The following is a 22,867-nucleotide window of genomic DNA, read 5'->3' on the forward strand; positions in this document are numbered from 1 at the left end:
TAGATAGCACCATAGCATAAATCCCTCCTGTTCCAGCAAACTGGCTAAATCAAAAATTAGAAAGAGCATTATTTCAATTGAATGAGTCAAGTCTTGAGTGAAAATACAAGTATATCAAGCTGAAGTCACTACTCAGTAGGTGGCACTGTCTGCCAAATTTGGGGCCCAGTTTCTTGTTTCTCATTCTTCAAACAGTGATGTAAAATTGACTGAAATTAGTGAGGTTCGTTTACAGCTATTACTAATTTCAAATATTGCTATTCAGTATCATCCATAGACAGTCAGTTTCCGTACGCATACTGGCAACACCCCTATTGCTTCCTTTAACCCCATGACTAACTGTCCTGCCAGGTTGCCTATTTGACAATAAGTCAAATGTTGCAATGATGAAATTCAATGCAGAAGTGTGAAGTGATTCAATTTATTTGGGAGAACAAGGAGAGGCAACATAAAATAATTGATCCAATACTAAAGGGGTGCAGGAGCTAAAGGACCTGGGTGTATAAATGCACAAATCATTGAAGACAGGTTGAGAAAGGAGTTCATGAGACATATGGGATCCTGAGCTTTATAAATAGAGGCATTGAGTACAAAAGCAAGGAAGTTATGATGGGCCTTTAAAAATCGCTGTTCTAGCCTCAGCTGGAGTATTGTGTCCAATTCTGGACACCACACTTTAGAAAGGGTGTCTCCTTCTTAGGCAATTCCTCAGGATCCATGGTGACTTGCTTCCATTCTGGTTTTATGGGTTTTGAGTTGGCTGATAAGTTCAATGTGCAATCTTCAGATTCATGCAAGGCAAGTGGTGTGTGGAGGATCTGGTAGCTGAGTTGTTGGGAGGTTTGTGTGCTCGCTGATTCCTTGACTTTACCTCTGTGTGTTCCCGACAAAGAATCTCGATCTGTTCGGTGCCTTCCTGAATGAACCTTCTCCATTTTGGTCGGTCACAAACCAGGGTCTCCCATGAGTTAGCGGGAATGTTTGACCTGTTCAGGTATGATTTGAGAGCTTCCCCAAAACATTTCCCTTGTCCTCTGGTGAGTCTCCTGCCACAACCGAGTTCCGAGTAGAGCAGCTGTCTCAGGAGTCTAGTGTTAAGCATATGAACAACATATACTGGCCAGCAGAGTTTTAAGTGATCAGTGCCTCAATGCTAGACATGTTGGATTGGGAGAAGGTGCTGCTGTTGAACCGCCTTTCTTGCTACCGGGTTTTTAGGATCTTGTGAAGGCACCTCTGGTGGTACTTTTCCAGTGCTTTGAGATGTCTGCTGTAGATTGTCCAAGTCTCTGAAGCATGTAGAAGCGTGGGGGATCACTACTACCATGACCTTTGTCTCAGGTTTGAGATCCTGGTCCTCAAATACTCTTTCCTTAGTCAGCCGAAGTCTAAACTGGCCCACAGGATGTGAAGACATTGAAGAATGTACAGAAAAAAATCACAAGAATGGCTCCCGGGATGAGTGAATTTAGGCCCCTGGATAGATTTGAGAAGCTGTTGCTATTCTCTTTAAAGAAGAGCAAGTTTACAGGAGATTTGTTAGAGGTACTCAAAATCATGAAGGGTCTGGACAGAGCAGATTGGAAGTAACTTCTCATTGGCGGAATGGGCAAGAACCAGAAGACGCCAATTTAAGGTTAATGGCAAAAGGAGCATGAGGAAGAACTTTTTTTTTTTACGCAGCAAGTGATTAGGATCCGGAAAATACTGCCAGTGCGGTGGAGGTAGATTCAATCATGGCTTTCAAAAGGGAATTGGATAATTATCTTAAAATAAAAAAATTGCAGGACTGTGGGGAAAAGACAGGGGAGTGGGGTTGGCTGAGTAACACTTAAGAGATCTGGCACAGTCAAGACCGGCCAAATGGCCTCCTTCCATGCTATAACCATTCTATGATTCTACACTTCAAGGATAGAATTACAGAAACATAGAATGACACAACATCGAAATAAGCCATTCAGACCATGTTGTCTCTTTGAAAAAGCTATCAAATTAATCCCAGTCCTCTGCTCTTCTCCACAGCCCAGCATCTTTCCTCCTTCAATGACCTAACTACCTACTGAAAATTATCCTGGAATCTGCTTCAACTACCTTTTCAGACAGTGCATTCCAGATCATAATGTGCTGCATAAACACTTCTATTTCCTCATGCCACCTCTGGGTATTTTTTTTTTATACCAATTACTTTAAATTTGACTCTTTTGGTTACTGACAGCTTCTCCTTAGTTATTCTAACAAGCCCATCATGAGTTTGAACACCTGCATCAAATCTTCCCTAACCCTTCACTACTCTGAGAACAGCCCCAGTTTCTCTAGTGTCTCCATGTAGCTTTCTTACTTTCATATTCTGCGCCTGTATAAAAGGCTCCTTGTGTTTTTTTTTTAAAAACATTCTCAATTTGCACTGACATCTTCAAAGACTTGTATACCCCTCAGTCTCTCTGTGCCTGCATAGCCATTAAAGTTGTACCATTTAGTTTCTATTGCCTCTCCACATTTGGTAGGAATCTCTTCCTACCAAAATTAAAAATTTCACAGTTCTCTTGATTTGAATTTCAGTGGTCACTTGGTCCATCATCCCCATATCCACTGAAATACAATGCCTCCCTTACTCCAGTTTCATTGAATTTAAACTTCCTTATCCAGATCTAAAAGTCCACGAGCTTGTGTCCTCCAACTCTGGCCTTCTGTGCAACAATTCTGTTCAATTAGTGGGAGAACTCAAAGTCACTTCAATCATGCTTTCTGGAACCTCATTCCTAAACGTTATCCTTTTTTTTATTTCAAATGCTCCCTGAAGTTCCATCTTTTTGACGAAGTCTTCAGTCCTCTGTTGGAGCAAACAACATGAAACTTTAATCTTCATCCAATGCAAGCTATATGTGGCCTAGGAATGCTCAATGCTACTACTAAGTTTCCAAAGTAGAATTATGTTCTGTTCCCCAGTCTTCTCTTATTTTAATAGGGTATGCACAAAATTCGCTCCAAAGAAATTATAGATTATTCCACTGAGTGATGTCTGTGAACTGACATATACATGTACTTTCGGTTTTGTGTGTTTGGAATGGGAACTAAAAATGTAGCAGGAGTATATTAAGATGTTTTACCAATCTTGATTCCATATTTTGCTTACATGTCTTGGGGATGAGGGGTCAGTGGCGCTTGAAGTGGGATTATGAAACGTGGCTATGAACTTTAGTCATACCATTAACCAGAGCAGGCAGATAATATGAAGTTATGAATTTAACTGGTCACCAGAAAATTTATACTCTAAAATTTCAGTTTCATCATTTGCATTCTTTTTATTTTCCTTTGCGGCACAGAGTGCATCACAAATCGGTGCATCAAATTAAAAATTTATCTTAAATACAAAGGAGTTTCTTAACGAAAAATGATATTTCTTTATATGGAACATGAACTTTTGCTCATACCTTGGCTGAGAAATATCAACTGCTTATACACAAATTAAGTGAATTAGATTTTTAAACTTACTATTTAGTGGAATCAGACAGTTGGTACTCTCTCCGTCTGTCATAGGACTCCTGGATGCCTGGATCAATCCATAAACATTTTATTGCTTCCACATAAGGGTTATCAAATGTTGTCACCTTTTCTACATCAATATCACGAATTAACTGTGCATGTGCCTGTGAAGAAGAAAAAGAAATTCCTCAGTTTTAAGATTTTGTACGATCTGTTTCCCATTGTAAATATTTCCAAATAAGTGACCAAGCATACACATATGCCCCATTATTGCCCTTTTAAATTCTTCTTGCATGACATGCATTCTCTGATCATCAGGATAAGCTGAAGAACTGATCCTCAGCCCTAGTCAGCCTACATACTAGGGAGTGCACAGGGTTCCTAACCCTGCTGTAATGACTGAGCTTCCCGAAATCAGTGATACCTATCTTGAGCACAAACTCTCGCGGCCCAGGAGATCAATGTTTTAAATTACCAGCTGCTGGTGCTGTAAATAACTACCGAGCTGGAATTTACTGGTGCAGGGCATCTCGTAGCATGCCTAGGTAGTTAGGCTTGCCCCGGAACCCTTCAGATCAAAAACTCTTTGCCCTGTAAGTTGCTAGAAATGCAAATAGATAATGGCATAGCAAGTACAACAAGGCATCTGGGACATTGCTTCATCAATAAGATTTAAGGATTGAAAAAATAAACAGAAGCTACAAAGAGATATAGACAAGTGAGTGGGTAACAAGGTGACAGATGGAGAATAATAATCTGGAAATTTGAGGTTATTCACTTGTGTAGTTAGGATAAAAAGCAGAAGTTTTTCAAAGGCACGAAACTTTTAAATGCAGATGTACAGACAGACTTGGGTGTGCTTGTACAAGGAACATTGTTGGCCTGTGTTGTAAGGGGCCTGGAGTACAAAAGTAATGAAGTGTTGCTACAATTGTACAGGGCTTTGCTGAGACCACACCTGGAATACTGTAAGACATTTTGATCTCCATAATTAAAGAAGGATAACTTGTCTTGGAGACAGTACACTTAAGATTCACAAGATTTGTTCCTCTGTGACGAGAGGCTGAGTAAATTGGGCCTATGCTTTCTGGGGTTTAGAAGAAAGTGAGGCGATCTCATTGAAACATACAAGACTCTGAAGGGACTGGAGACGGGGTAGACATTTCCCCTTGCTGCGAAATCAAGAACACGAGGGCACAGTGTAAAGATAAGGGGTCAATCATTTGGGACTGAGATGAAAATAATTTCTTCACTCAGAGGGTTGTGAATCTTTGGAATTCTGTATCCCAGAGGGATTTGGATACTCCACCGTTGAATATATTCAAGGCTGAGATAGAAAGAATTTTATACTCTCAGAGAATCAGGGATATGGGGAATGAGCAGGAAAGTTGAGTTGAGATAGAAGATCAGACATGATCATATTCCACGGTGGAGCAGTGTCGAGGGGCCGTATGGCCTATTCCTGCTCTTATTTCTTAGTTTTCATGTAGTTAGAAGGGTACTTGCACGAGTAATTACTGCACAAACTGTGTGTGGTGAGTTTAAAGGCCAATTAATGTGAAAATGTGTCATTTACATGAAACACAGGTAGGTTAGGGGTGAAATAATGTATGTGTGAAGCTAACAGTGGAGTTGTGCAACATTTGCAGCAACTTGTGGTATCTCTTCCTTGCCACAAGATACTGGCCAATTTACACAGTAATAATGGATGCGTCATTCGCACATCAGTTATTTCCAGCAAGTCCCATTCCATAAATTGAAAGCCTGGGGTATCAGGAGTCAGGGTGAAGTTGTACTACATTAATTTTAAACAAATTCCTTTTCCAGGCTTTTCCAAGGAGCTGGCCAATGGCTTCTGCTCAGTGCCAGGTTGGCTGGGAAAAGGTGCAGAATGGGAAAGGGGGTTTCACAGAAAGGTGGAGACTGGGGCTCGGGGACAGAAAGAGATGGCATGGGGGGAATCAAGGGATTGGAGGTGGGGTTTCCTGAGAAGTCAGGAACAGCACCAGCAACACGCCGAGTGTTGGAGGCACTGAGTGAGGAGCAACCTGTGAAGGAGTGAGTGAAATCTGGTGCTTTTCCATTGGTATCCCTACAGGAAACAAATACCAAGGATCTCACTGGAAGAACCAAAAGGAAAAGTGGGGAGGAAGATTCTTGAACTGAAGGCTATTGCATCATGGGATCTTTCACAACATGTACCTACTAAGGCAGACTAAAAACAATTTAAAAAGGGAAAGGAATAAATATTCAAAAAACAGGACCATGAAAGAATCTGGGAGAGTATGGTTACAGGAAAGAGTGCCAGCATGGGGACCTGAATGGCCTCCTCCTGTAATTTAGATGAACATTCTTCTTCATTGAGCCCAAGCTCATGGAGTGGTATAGAAATGTTGGTGCTGAGCTCAATTTCAGATGACGTACCCTGTGAGAAGTGCTCCAAACACTAAGTTCACTGCTTTTGCGCAATCTCTCTCTTTGGCTCAGGGAAATCAGCTGGTACCAGCTGGTTTTGCCATGTGAAGCACAAGAACAGATCAGCTCTGCCTAATGGCCCCCATTTCAAAGTTATCACCTGCACACAGAAACAGAGCTCAAAGGTAACTGAGAAAGAGATGGGGCTTATCAAAAGTCACATCAACTAGGGAATCCTGATTTTTAAAAATTTATTCAAGGGATGTGGGCTTCACCAGTTAGGCCAGCATTTATGGCCCATCCCTATTTGCCCTTGAGGTGGTGGTGGTGGTGAGCTGCCTTCTTGAATTGCTGCAGTCCATGTGGTGCAGGGAATTTCTGGCTATGGTTTCATGGTAAATATCAGTGGGTTACAGGCAGGACATTGGCATTATAATTATTTTTATGAGTTACATGCAGACAAGGAGTTATTGTATTACTGTTATGAGGAGTATCAGCATGTTACCAGTATTAGTATTAGTAATCAGTGCAATTTCTGGGAGTTACCATTTGTTACTTTTGGAATCAAATATCTTTCAAAATCTGATTCCCCCCAAAATCACTACCCCAAATTTAGTTTCCCTTCTTTCTGCCCTTGGTTTCCCCTCTTCATCTACCAACAAGTATCCCCTGGTTGTTGAAACTTCTCACACAACAGCTGCTGACGCAAAACTATGAGCAAAGATTGTTAACTACAGGGGACCCAACCGTTCAAGTCATGTGATAAATCAACTCGAGATTAGGTCAGATTACATGATTAACCCTCCAGGAGTGCCTCCAACCAGAGGTGGCAACCCTAGAAGTACACCAAGTGTAGCAGAGTGGCTTATCCTTAGATTTTCCTTTCTTGCGTCCCAATAGGAATTAACTAACCTGTTCTCATTTCCTCTCTCTCCATTTAAAGGCAAGATTAGAAGGTATAGTACTGTATGCAGAATCACAGACGGAAGCACATGTCCCGATACTCCACTGCCCAATTGACCAGATCAGCAATACCAAACACAATATAAAACATGCTTACATTCCTTATCTACAAAATGGACCTGCAAGACAATTTTATAAAAAGCACAGAAAAGTCAACTATCAACACAACAATTCTGTCATCTTAACTGAGGTGAGTCTCTATTTATATATCAGCTTATGTTATTTAAAAATAGCCTCTTTACAGAAAATTCTCCTCAATGTCCTTCCCTCCCTTCCCTAATGTCAAAGGAAGTCTTTTAATAATAAGATAAGAAATAGGAGTAGGAATGGTAATTCGGCCCCTTGAGCCTGCTCCATGTTTCAACATGTCCACACATTGAACCTCTTTCAACTAAACAAAAGCTTGGGGGACTGCCATTCCCTGGTTCATTCCCCATGGCAATTCCTTGACAAATCAGAATTATCCTCCCTGGCTTGAATTTAAACAAAAGCTTGGCAGTTTGCTGGTGCATTCTCCAAGGCAACACCTCTACTAATCAGAATCCACTTGCCAACCAATCACCTCCTCATGAAGTATAAATTGTTTTTTCCTGAGATTTGGTATTCTTGCAAATCTGCCCCAATAAGAGCAAGACAAAAAGCTTCAATAGCATGTTTCTATCTATATCCCTTTGCAAAGTCTTTGTATCCTCCTCACAACTTGCTTTCCTACCTATCTTTGTATTGTCAGCAATTTTGACTACAATAAAATCGAGTCCTTCATCCAGAGCACTACCATAGATCATAAAATGATTGAGGCCCCAGCACTAATCCCTGTGGTACTCCATTACATAGTCTGCCAATCTGAAAATTACACCTGACTGTTTCCTGTTATTAGCTCCTGTGTGAGATTAACAATCTTCTTATGGAACCATTTGGCTTAGGAACCAGTACCATCCCTGAGCATCAACTCATTGGTTCTTTTACAGGTGAAATGACTCCTGTCTTACTATTGCATCAATCTCTCTCTTTACCTTTGGAAGTAATGGGTGTGGAACCTTTCTGGGTGCATATAGAAGCGTATCAGTTTAATTTCCGGCTTAGTGATATACGATATGCTGTTACAGCTTTCCCAATCCTGTAAACAATTTTGGGAATTCTGCCTCTTAACTGACCTCTGCCATTCTTTATTTCTTCTATTCCGCAAATTAGATTAAATTCCGTACATCCCTTTCTACTTAAGTAAACAATTCGTCAAAAGTCAAAAGTTAAGTCAAAAGTCAACATATGAACACGGAGCAGGAGTACACCATTTGGTCCCCCCAGCCTGCTCTGCCATTCAATAAGATCATGGCTGATCTGAAGTAACCTCAAATCTGCATCTCGCTACCCCGATAACCTATCACCCCTTTGCTTACCAAGAATCTTTCCACCTCTGTTTTAAAAATATTCAAAGGCCTCTGCTTTCACCGTCTTTTCAGGAAGAGAGCTCCAAAGAATCACTAACCTCAGAAAAAATTTCGTCTCATCCCCACTTTAAATAGGCGACTCCTTATTTTAAAAAGTGACCCCTAGTTCTAGATTCTCCCAGAAGAGGAAACATTCCCTCCACATCCACCCTGTCAAGACCCCTCAGGATCTTATATGTTTCAACCAAATCACCTCTTACTCTTCCAAACTCCAGTGGATACAAGCCTAGTCTGTCCAACCTTTCCTCATAAAACAACCTGACCATTCCAGGTATTAGTCTGGTAAACCTTCTCTGAACTGCTTCCAATGCATTTACATCCTTCCTTAAATTAGATGACCAATACTGTACACAGTACTCCAGATGTGGTCTCACTAGTGCTCTCTATAACTGAAGCATAACCTCCCTACTTTTGTATTCAATTCCCCTTGCAATACATGATAACATTCTATTAGCTTTCCCAATTACTTGCTATACCTGCATACTAGCCTTTTGCGATTCACGCACTAAGATACCCAGATCCCTCTGCATTTCAGAGCTATGCAATCTCTCACCATTTAGATTATATGCTTCTCTTTTATTCTTCCTGCCAAAATGGACAATTTCACATTTTCCCACATTATACTCAATTTGCCAGATCTTTGACCACTCACATAACCTATCTACATTTTTTTCTAGCCTCATGTCCTCTCACAACTTACTTTCCTACCTATCTTTGTGTCATCAGCAAATTTGGCAACTAACCTTCCTTCATCCAAGTCATATAAATTGTAAACAGTTGAGGTCACAGCACTGATCCCTGTGGCACACCACTTGCTACATCTTGCCAACCTGAAAAAGACCCATTTACTCTCTGCTTCCTGTTAGCCAGCCAATCTTCTATCCATGTCAATATGTTACCCCCATACCATGAGCTTTTATTTTATGGAATAGCCTTTGATGTGGCACTTAATCAAATGCCTTCTGGAAATCTAAGTACAGTACATCCACCAGTTCCCCTCTATCAAGTCAAAAGTCAAGTCAACAAAAGTGAACAATTTACTTAAGTTAATTATGTACAGTACTTGAGTAATTACTTTCTCTGTGCTTTTAAGTAGCTGTTACTTCTTCCAGAACCTTGAGCTATGTTCCTCCTGGTCCATGTAGCTTTTTGTAGGATATTTGAAGAACTCTCTTGTTTAACCATGGTTCAGCATCTGGAAGAACTGAAACTGCTGCTCCAGTATCTAATTTAAAGTGTGCCTTTTGACCTTCAACCAGAATCGCTGCAATCAAATAGTTTCCACTTATTTCTTTAATTCTCCTAAAAAGGGTATCTCAATGTCTTGTGAATCTTCTACTTCATGGACTCTATTTCCATTTAAAACTCCCTCTCTCTCTTTGAGTGTTCTACTCATTTTTTCTGCTGCAGCTTACTACCTGAAAATGCGCCATCTTTTTGCAGCAATGACACTGAGTAGCTTTGGCGTGACAATTCCCGGCCTATGTCTTTCTCTACCACACTAGCAAAACCTCATCTGGACTGCCGCCATTACTTGTTTTTCTTGCTGCAGATGTCTCCTTCTCTCTATTTTACCTTTTTTATGTCTGACAAATTCATCTGTATCTGTTACTTTGGGGTTTGGGCTGTCTCTCTCTTTCCTCAAACTACTGATCAGATTTGCCTCTTGACCTCGACTTGTCTACTTAATTAATTGCCGTTGCCAGTTTCGTCATCTTAGGACTGCAAATTATCTGATAATGCATCATCCCCCCACTACTCCAAGAACTATTCTGTCACAAATTAGCTCCTCTTTCAGATTACTGTACTCAGTCTTCTGCTAATCGGTACACCTCATTAATAAATGCATCAACGCTTTCCCAGCTACTCTGGGTACGTTTATATAACTTTGCGCATTCCACGATGGTGTTTTTGCATATTTGGCTTTGCCCTCACTGATCCCCAGGGTAACCAGGATATTATCCACATAGTCACCCATTGTATACGTCTGACCTGCTCACATTCTGGATTCACAGCGAGACCCGATGCAGTGCAAAATCAAGTGAATCTCCTGTACTCCTTTGGCCTAATTGAGTCCTGCAACGGTCTCAAAGTGCTCCAGTAGAGGTAGAGATTTTACTATTACCATCTTTTTGTACCGCTGCCCATCATATATTATTGTTGTTGGGTTGGAGTAGTTTCAATAAATTGTCAAAGACTGTTAGCTGCAAACACTCGCTTTAATGTAACATTTTCACAGTAATAAGAGCATTCCCTTACACTAGCTTCTTTCCATTGTTACAATCCTGGACCAGACCCCCAGGTTTTTGGTATGATCCGGTTAGCGGCTAGTAACTTTTTGTTAAATTTTGACAAAGTTTGAGATCCAGGGTATTTGGGAAGCAAATAAATGACAACGGAAAACCCAACCCTGTTGGCTCTGCAAAGTCCTCTTTACTAACATATGAAGGTTTATTGGATGAGCTGTCCCCTAGACTAGTCAAGCAACAGCCTGACATAGTCACACTCATGGAATCATACCTTACAATGTCCTAAACACTACCATCACAATCTCTCAGTATGCCCTGTCCCACCAGCAGGAAACCCATCAGAGGTGATGGCACAGTGGTATACAGTTGGGAGGGAATTGCCCTGAAAGTCCTCAACATTGACTCCAGACTCCATGAAGTCCCATGGCATCAAGTCAAACATGGGCAAGGAAACTTCCTGCTGATCCACGATGTTGAGCACCAATTGGAAGAAGCACTGCAGGTGGCAAGGGCACAAATGTATTTTGGGTGGGGAACTTAAACGTTTATAACCAAGATTAGTTCAGTAGTACCACCACTAACCAGGCTGGCTGAGTCCTAAAGGACATAGCTGCTAGGCTGGGTCTGCGAAAGGTGGCGAACCAACTAGAGAGATAAAGTTATTTGACCTTGTCCTTGCCAATCTTCCTGCTGCAGATGTAGCAGCCTATTACATTATCAGCGGTACCACCACACAGTCCTCGTGGAGTCAAAGTCCTGTCTTCAGATTGAGGATACTCTCCACCCTGTTGTGTGGCACTACCACCGTGCTAAATGGATTTCGAACAGATCTAGCAGATCAAAACTGAGCAAACATGAGGCGCTATGAGCCATCAGCAGCCACAGAACTGTATTCAACCACAATTTGTAACCTCATGGCCTAGCATATCCTTCACTCTACTATTACTATCAAGCCAAGGGATCAACCCTGCTTCAAAGAAGAGTGCAGGAGGGCATGCCAGGAGCAACAACAGGCATACCAAAAAATGATGAGTCAACCTGGTGAAGTTATAATGCAGGACAATTCTTGCATGCCAAACAGGGAAAGCAGCATGCAACAGATAGAGCAAAGGGATCCCACAACCAATGGATCAGATTCAAGCTCTGCAGGCCTGTCACATCCAGTCGTGAATAGTGGTGGACAATTGAACAACTCACTGGAGGAGGCGGCCCCACAAATAACCCCATCCTCAATAATGGGGGAGCCCAGCACATCACTGCAAAAGATAAGGCTGAAGCATTTACAACCACCTTCAGCTAGAAGTGCCAAGTGGATGGTCCATCTCGGCCTCTTCTGGAGGTCCCCAACATCACAGATGCCAGTCTTCAGCTAATTTAATTCACTCCACACGATATCAAGAAATGTTTGAAGCTACTGGATACCTCAAAGGTTATGGGTCCTGACAACATTCTGGCAATAGTACTGAAGACTTGAACCAGCCATGCCACCAGCCAAGCATTTCCTGTACATCTACAACACTGGCAACTAACCAGCAATGTGGAAAATTGTCCAAGTAGTTCCTGTGCACAAAAAGCAGGACAATTCCAACCCGGCCAATTACCACCCCATCAGTCTACTCATGATCCTCAGCAAAGTGATAGAAGGTGTTGTCGACAGTGCTATTTAAGTGGCACTTGCTCAGCAATAACCTGCTCACTGATGCTCAGTTTGGGTTCTGCCAGGGTCACTCAGCTCCTGACCTCATTACAGTCCTTGGTCCAAACATGGACGGAAGAGCTGAACTCCCGAGGTGAGGTGAGAGTGACTGTCCTTGACATCAAGGCAGCATTTGACTAAGTGTAGTGAAGTGGATATTGAAATAATTCAATATTAAAACTGATATTAAAATGTGCATTAACAACTTTAAAAATAGACAAGAGAAGTTAGGAGAGCTCTTTCTAGGTATGATGGGAAATAGAGTCAATACAATGAGAACTAGCTAAGAATCACAAGCAATAAACATAATGGCCTTCACAGCTTGGGCAAACAAGGTGTTAAGGAGATAAGGAAACAGACAGGGAGTCATTAAAACAAAATAAAAACAGAATTACCTGGAAAAACTCAGCAAGTCTGGCAGCATCGGCGGAGAAGAAATCAGTCAACGTTTCGAGCCCTCATGGCCCTTCAGTTCTGCCGAAGGGCCATGAGGGCTCGAAACGTTGACTGATTTCTTCTCCGCCGATGCTGCCAGACTTGCTGAGTTTTTCCAGGTAATTCTGTTTTTATTTTGTTTTGGATTTCCAGCATCCGCAGTAGCTTTTAGCTTTTTGTTTTTAAGGGAGTCATTAAAACCCAGACACGAACATATCCCTGCTGAGACCAAATGCTGAAACTGTTGAGATAACAGGGAACATTGTCAGAATGAAGTACCCCGATTCTTGATTAGGTGATGTATGCGTTAAGGCATTGCCGGTGATGGGTGGTGGGTGACGGGGGTTGTACCACACGGTGTTTTGCTATGTGAGAACCAAGGGCTATAAAATTGTGACACAAACTTTGTATTGTCAGAGGTCCTTGGAAAAGCAACCAGGATGATCTGTGTCCAGCATATGCTTGAATAAATTCTTGCTTACTGGAACTCTCAGACTTGAGTGGTCTAATCTTTTACAACAGTGGCATCAAGGAGCCCTAGCAAAACTGAAGTTAATGGGAATCCGAGTGTAAACTCTCCACAGGTTGGAGCCATACCTAGCACAAAGGAAAATAGTTGTGATCAATCATCTCAATCCAGGGACATCACTGCAGGACTTCCTCAGGTAGTATCCTGGGTCCAACCATAGACAGCTGCTTCATCAATGGCCTTCCCTCCATTATAAGATCAAAAGTGAGGATGTTCGCTGATAATCGCACAGCGTTCAGAACCTTTTGCGACTCCTTACTGAAGCAGTGTCCAGATACAGCAAGACCTGGAAGTCATTCAGGCTTGGGCTGATAAGTGGCAAGTACCATTTGCACCACACAAATGCCAGGCAATGACCAATTCCAACAAGGGAGAATCTAACCATCTCCCCATGACATTCAGTGGCATTACTATCACCGAATCCCCCACCAACAACAGCCTGGGGGTTACCATTGACCAGAAACTGAACTGAACCAGCCGTATACATACTGTAGCTACAAGAGTAGGTCAGAGGCTAGGAATTCTATGGCGAGTAACTCACCTCCTGACTCCCCAAACCCTGTCCACCATTCTACAAGGCACAAGTTAGGGGTGCGATGGAATACTCCCCACTTGCCTGGATGAGTGCAGCTCCAACAATACTCAAGAAGCTTGACACCATCCAGGGCAAAGCAGCCCACTTGATTGGCACCCCATCTGGTACCTTAAACATTCACTCCCTCCACCACTGATGCACAGTGGCAGCAGAGTGTGCCATCTAGAAAATACTCTGCAGTAGCTCATCAAGGCTCCTTTGACAGTACCTTCCAAACCTGCAACCTCTACCACCTAGAAGGACAAGGGCAGCAGATACATGGGAACACCATGACCTGCAAGTTCCCTTCCTAGCCACACAGCATCTTGACTTGGAACTATATCGTTATTCCTTCACTATCGCTGGATCAAAATCCTGGAACTCCCTCCCTAACAGTAGTGTGGGTGTATCTACAACACATGGACTACAGTGGTTCAAGAAGGTGGCTCACCACCACCTTCTCAAGGACAATTAGGGATGGGCAATAAATGCTGGCCGAGCCAGCGACGCCCACACCCCGTGAACAAATAAAATTAAAAATACTAACAATCCCAACATGCTGGATAAATTCAAACAAATGAATTGCTTTCAGCAAAATATATTGTACACAAGTCATGAAACAGATAGTATAATCACATCTTATTTTAAAAAATCCAAATTTCCTTGTACTCAAAATGAGACAGATCAGTACAGGGTGGCGGAACTCATGGTTTTGCTACTCATATCAGGGATAGGACAGTCAACTGCGAAGTAAAGTCCTCTACTCTCAACAAAGTAGGTTTGGTGTCAAAGGAAAATCAATGTCATGGTCAATAATGAAGTCAGATTTCTGTAAGAAAAACATTTTAAGTGTTTGAATGTGTTTCATTTCTGACACAAAATGTGTCACAATGTCAGAAATTAAAAATGTGGTTAAGGAGGCAAGTGCTGCTAAAACAAACTAAAGCATATCAACTGTAATCAAAGTCATCAATTGAAAATATTAATACGGTAAAATTGCTAAATCTTTTTTGATGGATAATTGAAATAATTTAGTCTTAATGTGAACAATTCGATCAGATAACTAGGCAGACACCAGGGGGCCATGATTTCCACTCAAACCACATGAACTCAAACTTTGCTTTGAGGGAAAAACAGGAAGAATTTGAATTGTCAATCAAGTCAGCTCCTCCCACTCCTAAATTTCAAACAATCACAACTGCACATATGTTAACTATCTAAAGCCAGTAACAGACCTCGAAACACAATATAATTATGTTGTTGTATGTGAAATTTTTTCAAATCCCACATATGCAGTTTTGTATTTTACTTCTTTTTCATAAAATTGCCCATTAATTTTGTTGTGTATTGCACTGAGTAAGACCAACACGTGCTTAGCTACAGGCAGCCATTATTGAACTAACTTTATTTACAACTCTCCAACACAGAGGGCAGCAGAGAGGGCAATATGACATTGGAACATAAGAGCAGGAGTAGGCCAGTCAGCCCATCAAGCTGACTGTATTCCATCTGCCATGTTCTTCCCCAGTCACTAAATCTGTCCAAATCCCCTTGAAGCTGCTCTGCATCTTTCTCACAGCACACATTCCCATCTAGCTTTGTGTCATCAGTGAACTTGGAAATATTACATTTGGTCCCCACATCCAAATCATTGATATATTGTGAACAGCTGGCCCTTATGGTACCCTACTAACCACAGCCTGCCAACGAGAATAACCCATTCATTCCTACTCTGTTTTCTGTCTGTTAACCAATCCTTAATCCATGCCATGTATATTACCTCCTATCTCATATGCTTTAATTTTGCAAACCAATGTACTAGACCGCCTCTCTACTTAAAAAACTTGTACATTAAAATGTAAAATGGTACATTTACATAAGTTCCCTGAACAAAATATGACTAAGTCAATACCAAAAATATCTGAAGATTTAAGAGTTGGGTCACATACTTGTTTTTACTGGAACCACAACCAAAACATATGACCGATACTGTCAGAGTAATTTACATGTAGAAGAAATGTTTTCCCTTTACACCAGTGTAACGTCCAGTGAAAGCATGCCCTATTCATAACTTCAAACATGGACTGTGTTTGTACGGAAGTTTCTGGAACTGTTTTTTTAATATATGGACCCCAACAAGGTGACTAAAATGGCCAATGGTCAGGTAAACTTACTTAAACAGAGACTCTCTCAAGGTTCTGGAAAGTTCCTAATTGAATTATCTTGGGTGGGGGGGGACACCCCCTTGAATGGACATGCCCAGACAACGCTGCTCTCTGGAATTCACATCTGGCATTGTTTGAAATTTACTCCAAACTCAGAATCAATGGACTTCCAGACTCAATTTTTCCAAGTTTGCAATTTAACAAAGGAAAACTGTAGAAAACCAATTTTAACCATAAGTGGGCATGAAGATTCATCATCTATCAACATTGTATAGCAACGGCTTTCAGCTTTAAGCCATTCTGAGTAGACAAAAGCAGTTGATCATACAACCAAAACTGGCTTCTGATACCAAAATCCTTCATTATCTGAAGACCCAGAAAGACCTGGGCAATCTGCTAAGAATACCACTGCAGACTAAGGCAGCAACACTGAAGCCTTTTTGAACTTGGATGTAGGAATCAAGTTGGGAGGCTTTTTAAAGATGTAGCAGCCTCCAAGTCCACCTGTAGAGTAATTTGTCCTCCTGATACGAAAACCATAAGTGCCTAACTGCATGGCTAGCTGATCAATTGTCTCTTCAAAGGAATCCTGCAATAATCTTGATATCCAACTCCAGCTATTTGAACTCATCTAAACTGCAATTCAAGACTGGAAAAGACTCCTTTCCTTACCATACCCGCAATGACTGTTCTCCCACAATAAGCCTGACATGTGAATTGGAACTATTCTTTTGTTTACAAGTCTATATTTTATTCTTGAGCAAGTATGTGAGTACTGAGTGATTGACATAGTATTGAGACTTTTGAGGTGAATGCATGAATAAGTTATCCCCTTTATTTAAACCCACAAAAGCTTGCTGCTGGTATTCAAATTGACTATACCTTCAAGGGGGCAACCACAGTGATTAGCAACAGCAAGGGAAAGGATCCAAGGGTTTCAGGTTTAATCCCAACCCTGTCCATAACACCAGTGTCTGTTTAACAAAAATATCATTTGACAAGAGATAATTAAAAGAGTAACTTCTTTCTTCTTTCTCCCTGCATTCCCTCAATTAACTTATCCGGCTTCTTTCTCTTTTGGTACCTCCTTCCATTGCTTGACTTTGATATCTCAAATTCTTGACTGTGAAATATCTGAACTTAGACTACCGACTCCATTTAATAGTTGGGACTATGACATTGACTGACTTGTCTTAATCAAAGACCCTGACTCACTTTGATCTACTAGTGGATTTTGTGATACTAGCAAATTTTCAGTTTCTTTGTGCCTTTCACTTACTTTCTGCCTTTCACTTTGGGCTGCAGGAGGAATTTGGACAAAAGGAAATTTCTCCTATTCTCCCTTTGTCAGATTTCCTCTTTCAAGCAAATGAGCTACATGAGACAGAGTCTCCCTCCAATCTTCACTAGATATGTCTCAATTACATACAAAAGAAAATTGTCTAGCCTGTGTCGAAGAGAAATATGGAAAACATTGTCTAGCTTGTCACCTGGCAAATACTTCTGCAAAGACCTCTTCATAATCCGTACACTTCTTATTGCAGCGCCATTCGATGTTGGGTGATATGATGGTACTAGAGGGTGTTTGACTCCATTCTTACTTAGAAATATTTCAAACACTTTTGACATAAAAGATGGACCACTGTCTGACACCAACACGTTTGGAAACCCATAAATTGCAAACCAACTTCTCAAAACCTCAATAATTTGGGCATTGTTATGAATTCAATTCATTATGTCTGTGTGTTAAATTTTCAGTCTACGGAAATGCTAACATTTCAAAGTGCAGGATGTTCCAATGCTGTTACAGAGGTTCCTACCTTAAAACAAGGGAGAACAAAATACTCTGGGAGTATTTTGATAGGTTGCCTAGATCAATTCAAGGGTTAATGAACAACTCTTCTTCAGGGAGTCAGTTTGAGGCAGTCTGCTAGCCAAGAAGTGTCGCAGATACAGGGACAGAAATAAGCTCTGTTGAAGGGAGCAACAAAATAGGCTCTGAATTAAAGGAAGAGCTGCAGTTAGCAGACTGACTCCATACAGTGGACATTGGGGCAAAGGTACCCCTTTGGAGCAATGGTGTTCTGCTTGGCACAGACATAAGTCTGAAAGCATGCTTGTGAGCTAGTGTTGAGTCACTTGGGAATCCAGGAAGAAGGAACCTCGGAAGGTAAGACTGAAACCCGAGGTAGGCCATTGTGAAAGCCACCCGAGTGGGAGAGACATTTGGAGAGAATTCCAAGGCAGGATCTTCAAAGGTGAAGATTGGAAACCCTCGAGAGAAAGATCAAGTTTCAGTGAGATTGGTTGACTCTCAGTGAGACTATCTTCTGGGTGATTTGAGAAATCTATGGACTCTGTCTTAGTTGCATTGGTTATTTACCTTATATTCTGGCATGTTCAACTACAGTTTGTCTGTTAATTCACATGTACCTCATACTTATTCCGCATGTTAGAATATAAGATACATATTGTAAACTGTTTTATCTTTCTAAACATGTAAAGCAAATTTTGTTTTTGTTTGTTCATACCCATGGAATCTTATGACTTTGTTCTCAAAAGCAGGTGTTTTGAATCTTAACCTTTAATTACTTTAAAACGAGTAGTTACTGGTCCCTAACCAGACCTCCCCCAATACCCTGGGATCTGGCCAAGGACCATAACAGCATAGACTCTATATTTACCCACTTGCTTTAACTATTGATCAAAACAAGGTGCTCTTTCCCTTCCGCTTCAAAGAAATTGACATGTACTCATTTCCATGGTTTCCTTGTATTTAAACATGGAAAAAAAAAAATTTGGTTGGATAATTTCTCATTCTGAGACACATTTCAACTTTTAACCAACTCTTCAATATCTCTATTTACCACTGGATACCACAAATTGCTTCTTGCTACTGCTTTCATACAGACTATACCAGTGTGATCTTGAAGTCCCTCGAACAATCTCTCTCTAAATCTTGGCAGAATAATGACTCTTAAAGTCCATAGGAGACAGCCTTGACTTACGCACAATTTATTCCTACATGTAAATTTATCTTCATCATTCTCTTTAGGCCAGCCATTCATGACACAATTGAGCACTTTACTGAGCATTACATCCTTGCGAGTTTCTTCGCTAATTTCTCTAGCAGACTGGCGTGTTATTTGTACACGTGAAGTCATTCCATTAACTCAGTGGCTACAAATGAATCAGTCTTCACAGGAAATCTTGAAAGGACCCCTGCACTTTCATGATCTGCTAACTTATGATATTTAATGGTGTACTAATGGGCCATCAAAATCAACACCTATTTCTGAAGCCATGTTGCTGCCAGGGATGGTACACCCTTCTTTGAACCAAATATGATTGTAAGGATTTGGTGGTCAGTTAACAAAGTGAACTTCCTATTATACAAATATTTGGGGAACTTAGTAACACCATACATGATCGTAAATGCTTAACTTGTGGGAAATTTTGCTCTCACTTCGTTAAAGTACGTGAAGCATATGCTACAGGCTTCTCCACGCCATCTTCCATTATGTAAAATAGCACCACACCCAACCGCTACGTTAAGGCACAGTACGCTTTTGTTTCTTGTACAATTGTTTCTTGGGATCATAGTGAGTCAAAACAGAATCACTAATCAGTACTTACTTTACTTCTTCAAATGCTTTCTGACACTGCGGATCACGCCCAACCAAATCCATCTTTCAGCAATAGATACAGTGGAGCAAATGTATTAGCTAAATCAGGGATGTTGTGTATTATTATTCAAAGTTCTTTGTTCTCTGGTCTCTGTTTTCAAAATCTCCTCAACCTTCTCCTGCATTGGGTGGACATCTTCTTTATCTTTTTGGTGACCCAGGGATGTTACACTTGATACCACAACGCACCTCTTGTACTTTTTAGCCTCGGTTCCATATCCTTGAAGTTGATCTAGGATTTTGCTCAATCTTACAATATGCTTTTCCTCTGTCTTACTGCTAATTAGAATGTCAACTAAGCAGCAGCACACTCCTTTCATCCCACTTAGTACCTGATCCATAATGCTCTGGAACAATGTAGGAGCAGTAGATACCCCAAATGGTAACCTTTGGTACTGGTACAAACCTGTGTGTGTATGAATGGTAAGCAGTTCCTTCCTCTTTTCAGTTAATTCTAATTGAAAATATGCTTTTGACAAGTCTATCTTACTGGACACTTTTCCATTGACTAAATTAGAAAACAAATCTTCACTGGTAGGAAGTGGGTAAGTATCATTTTCAATCACCTTTTTTTACTATTTGTTTACCATCTCCACAAAACAGAACAGACCGGTCTGCTTTTTGAACTACCACACCGGGTGTGGCCCATTTTCTGCTCTTTGTCTTCTTAATTGTCCCTGTTCTTCTAATCTCTCCAGCTCTTTACCTACTGTTTAGCTGTGCATGAGGCACTGGCCTCACCTTCCAAAACATTGGCTGTATTTAGTCCTTTATCTTGACTTTGGCCTTGTGATGCCGAATTTTATCATTCGGTCCCCCGTTCTCAAAAGCCCCTTTGTGCTTTTTGAGCATTTCCTCAACGTCAGCTGTACACTTACTGATCACGACAGGAAGTAACGGTTCAACTGGGCCGAGTATCTTCTTAAGCCAATTCCTTCCCAACAGGGAGATTTTGTTCCCTCCTACTACTACCAACAGCAAGTAATAGGATGTATCATCATATTCCACTCGAACACCAACTTCACCTAGCACTGAAATACTGTTATTGGAATAACTAGTCAGCTTTGCAAAAGGGAATGTGACCCAGGGATTTCTTGTACTGTCCTTCTGAGATAACAGATACTTCTGCAGCTGTATCAACAATGAAAGTAGTGAATCTGACTTTCATTTCTGACTTTCATTTCTTCAGCCCTTTTACTCTCATCTTCCATGTGCTGTTTTTCTTGCTCTCTGATCATGTATAACTCTTGATCTTTGTGCTCAATAACATAAGCTTCTGTTTCAATAACTATCATATGTGCATTCAAGGGTTTCCAGACTCCTGAACTAGCTTTAGATCTTCCACGACCATGACGTGGTACATGGCTGCGACCTGGAGCTTTACTCTTTCCTCTACTCCTGCATGCTATCTGGGTATGACCAACTTTCCCACACTCAAAGCACTGATTGGAAATGAGGCATTTAAATGTTTTTTATTATTCATTCATGGGTTGTGGGCGTCGCTGGCTAGGCGAGCATTTATTGTCCATCCCTAATTGTCCTTTAAAAGGTGGTGGTGAACTGCCTTCTTCAGCTGTTGCGGTCTGTGTGTTGTAGGTACAATCACTGCTGCTCAAGGATTTTGACCCAGCGACAGCGAAGGAACAATGATATATTTCCAAGTCAGGATGGTGAGTGGTTTGGAGAGGAACTTCCAGGTGGTGGTGTTCCCATGCATCTGCTGCCCTTGTCCTTCTAGATGATAGCAATCATGGGTTTGGAAGTTGCTGTCTAAGGAGGCTTGGTGAGTTTCTGCAATGCATCCTGTAGATGGCATGAAGTGCTGCCACTATTCTTCTGTGGTGGAGGGAGCAAATTTTTGTGGACGGAGTGCCAATCAAGCGGGCTTCTTTGTCCTGGACAGTGTCGAGCTCCTTGAGTGTTGTTGGAGCCGCACTCATCCAGGCAAGTGGAGAGTATTCCATCACACTCCTGAATTGTGCCTTGTAGATGGTGGACAGGCTTTGGGGGGGTCAACAGGTGAGTTACTTGTCACAGGGTTCCTAACCTCTGACTTGCTCTTGTAACCACAGTATTTATATGGCTAATCCAGTTCAGTTTCTGGTCAATGGAAACCCCCAGGTGTTACCATTGCCATGGTGGCTAGCATGGCAATGGTAACATCTGAATTGCTGACTCAGACTGTGAACTTGGCTGCCATGGCCTTAATCACACTGAAATCTGGTGGACCTCTGTGCTGGCTCAAAAAAATAACTCTCTTGCAATTTGCAACTCTCTCATTCTGCCATTTCCATGGCTTCGCATCATTGCAGGCCTCCTTCCACAACAGCTTATTGCCTTTCTCAAAAGCTCAGCCTGGATTTTAAAGTTCATAATTGTTTACCACTGAGATGCAGTTGTGCTCATTAACAACAAGCGCAGGATAGAAACAACCTGTGCTTGGAGGAGCAGTGAGCAGCAGAAAGGTGAGTGGTGGCAGCACATGGGCTTGACGCCGGTGCAGCAATGGTGCCTGAGGAACAGCTGTCGGCTGAAACACTGTCCGACTGGAGCTGTCTCACAAAGGTGCAAAGCCATCACCCTGGTTCAGCAGTCTCACAAAAGGTACGAAGGAGTAAGTAGAGGTAGGAGTTTTGGGAAGAGGGGCTGCTGAGCAAGTGATTTGGCGGGCTGGAGGCGATTGAGAAGAGGGGCTGCTGAATGAGTGAGTGGCAGGGCGGGTTGTTGGGGAGAAGGGCTGCTGAGTGAGTGACTGAGAGGGGGTGGGGGGTTGTAAAGAGGGGCTGCTGAGTGAGCAATTCTGTGGGGGTGGAAAGGGCTCATTGATACATCAACTAGCAAATGTTTTCACAACACGTTGATCAAAATTTTATAATTGACTCCTTTGTCGTATTGTTAAAAAGGAATATTTAAATTTTCTGTATTCTCACTACGAGAGTACAGTGAATGCAGAAAATAAAATGTGCACTGTTTGTATCCAATGACCATACAACATGGCATCAAACTGTCCCTATTAGAGCCTTTTTGATTGTCACTTTTCCATTTGTACAGGATGAATTAAGGACATGAGTAAGTAACCATTCAAAATGGACAGATGGCTTAAAATAAAAGGTGTTAAAAAAAACTACCAGTAAATGAGAATGAAATTGCGAGCACCAGTACGACTACTGTGGACATCACAAAAGTAACAACTGATTTCACGTGTGAGCTCTGCCCTGGACTGA

At 41.5% G+C, this 22,867-nt stretch overlaps 1 protein-coding gene across 4 annotated transcripts in view; it reads right to left on the bottom strand.

Annotated features, from left to right (window-relative positions):
- Positions 1 to 22,867, bottom strand: part of LOC144696200 (guanine nucleotide-binding protein G(q) subunit alpha-like) — a 303,998-nt gene that overhangs the window by 43,578 nt on the left and 237,553 nt on the right. For all 4 annotated transcript variants that reach the window (XM_078567531.1, XM_078567529.1, XM_078567528.1 and 1 more), the window contains exon 3: positions 3,493 to 3,647. In XM_078567531.1, coding sequence (XP_078423657.1) covers positions 3,493 to 3,647 — 155 coding nt within the window. The remainder of the gene's footprint in view (positions 1 to 3,492; positions 3,648 to 22,867) is intronic.

Source organism: Cetorhinus maximus, chromosome 2, assembly GCF_964194155.1.
Source record: "Cetorhinus maximus chromosome 2, sCetMax3.hap1.1, whole genome shotgun sequence".
In the NCBI taxonomy this organism is placed as follows: Eukaryota; Metazoa; Chordata; class Chondrichthyes; order Lamniformes; family Cetorhinidae; genus Cetorhinus; species Cetorhinus maximus.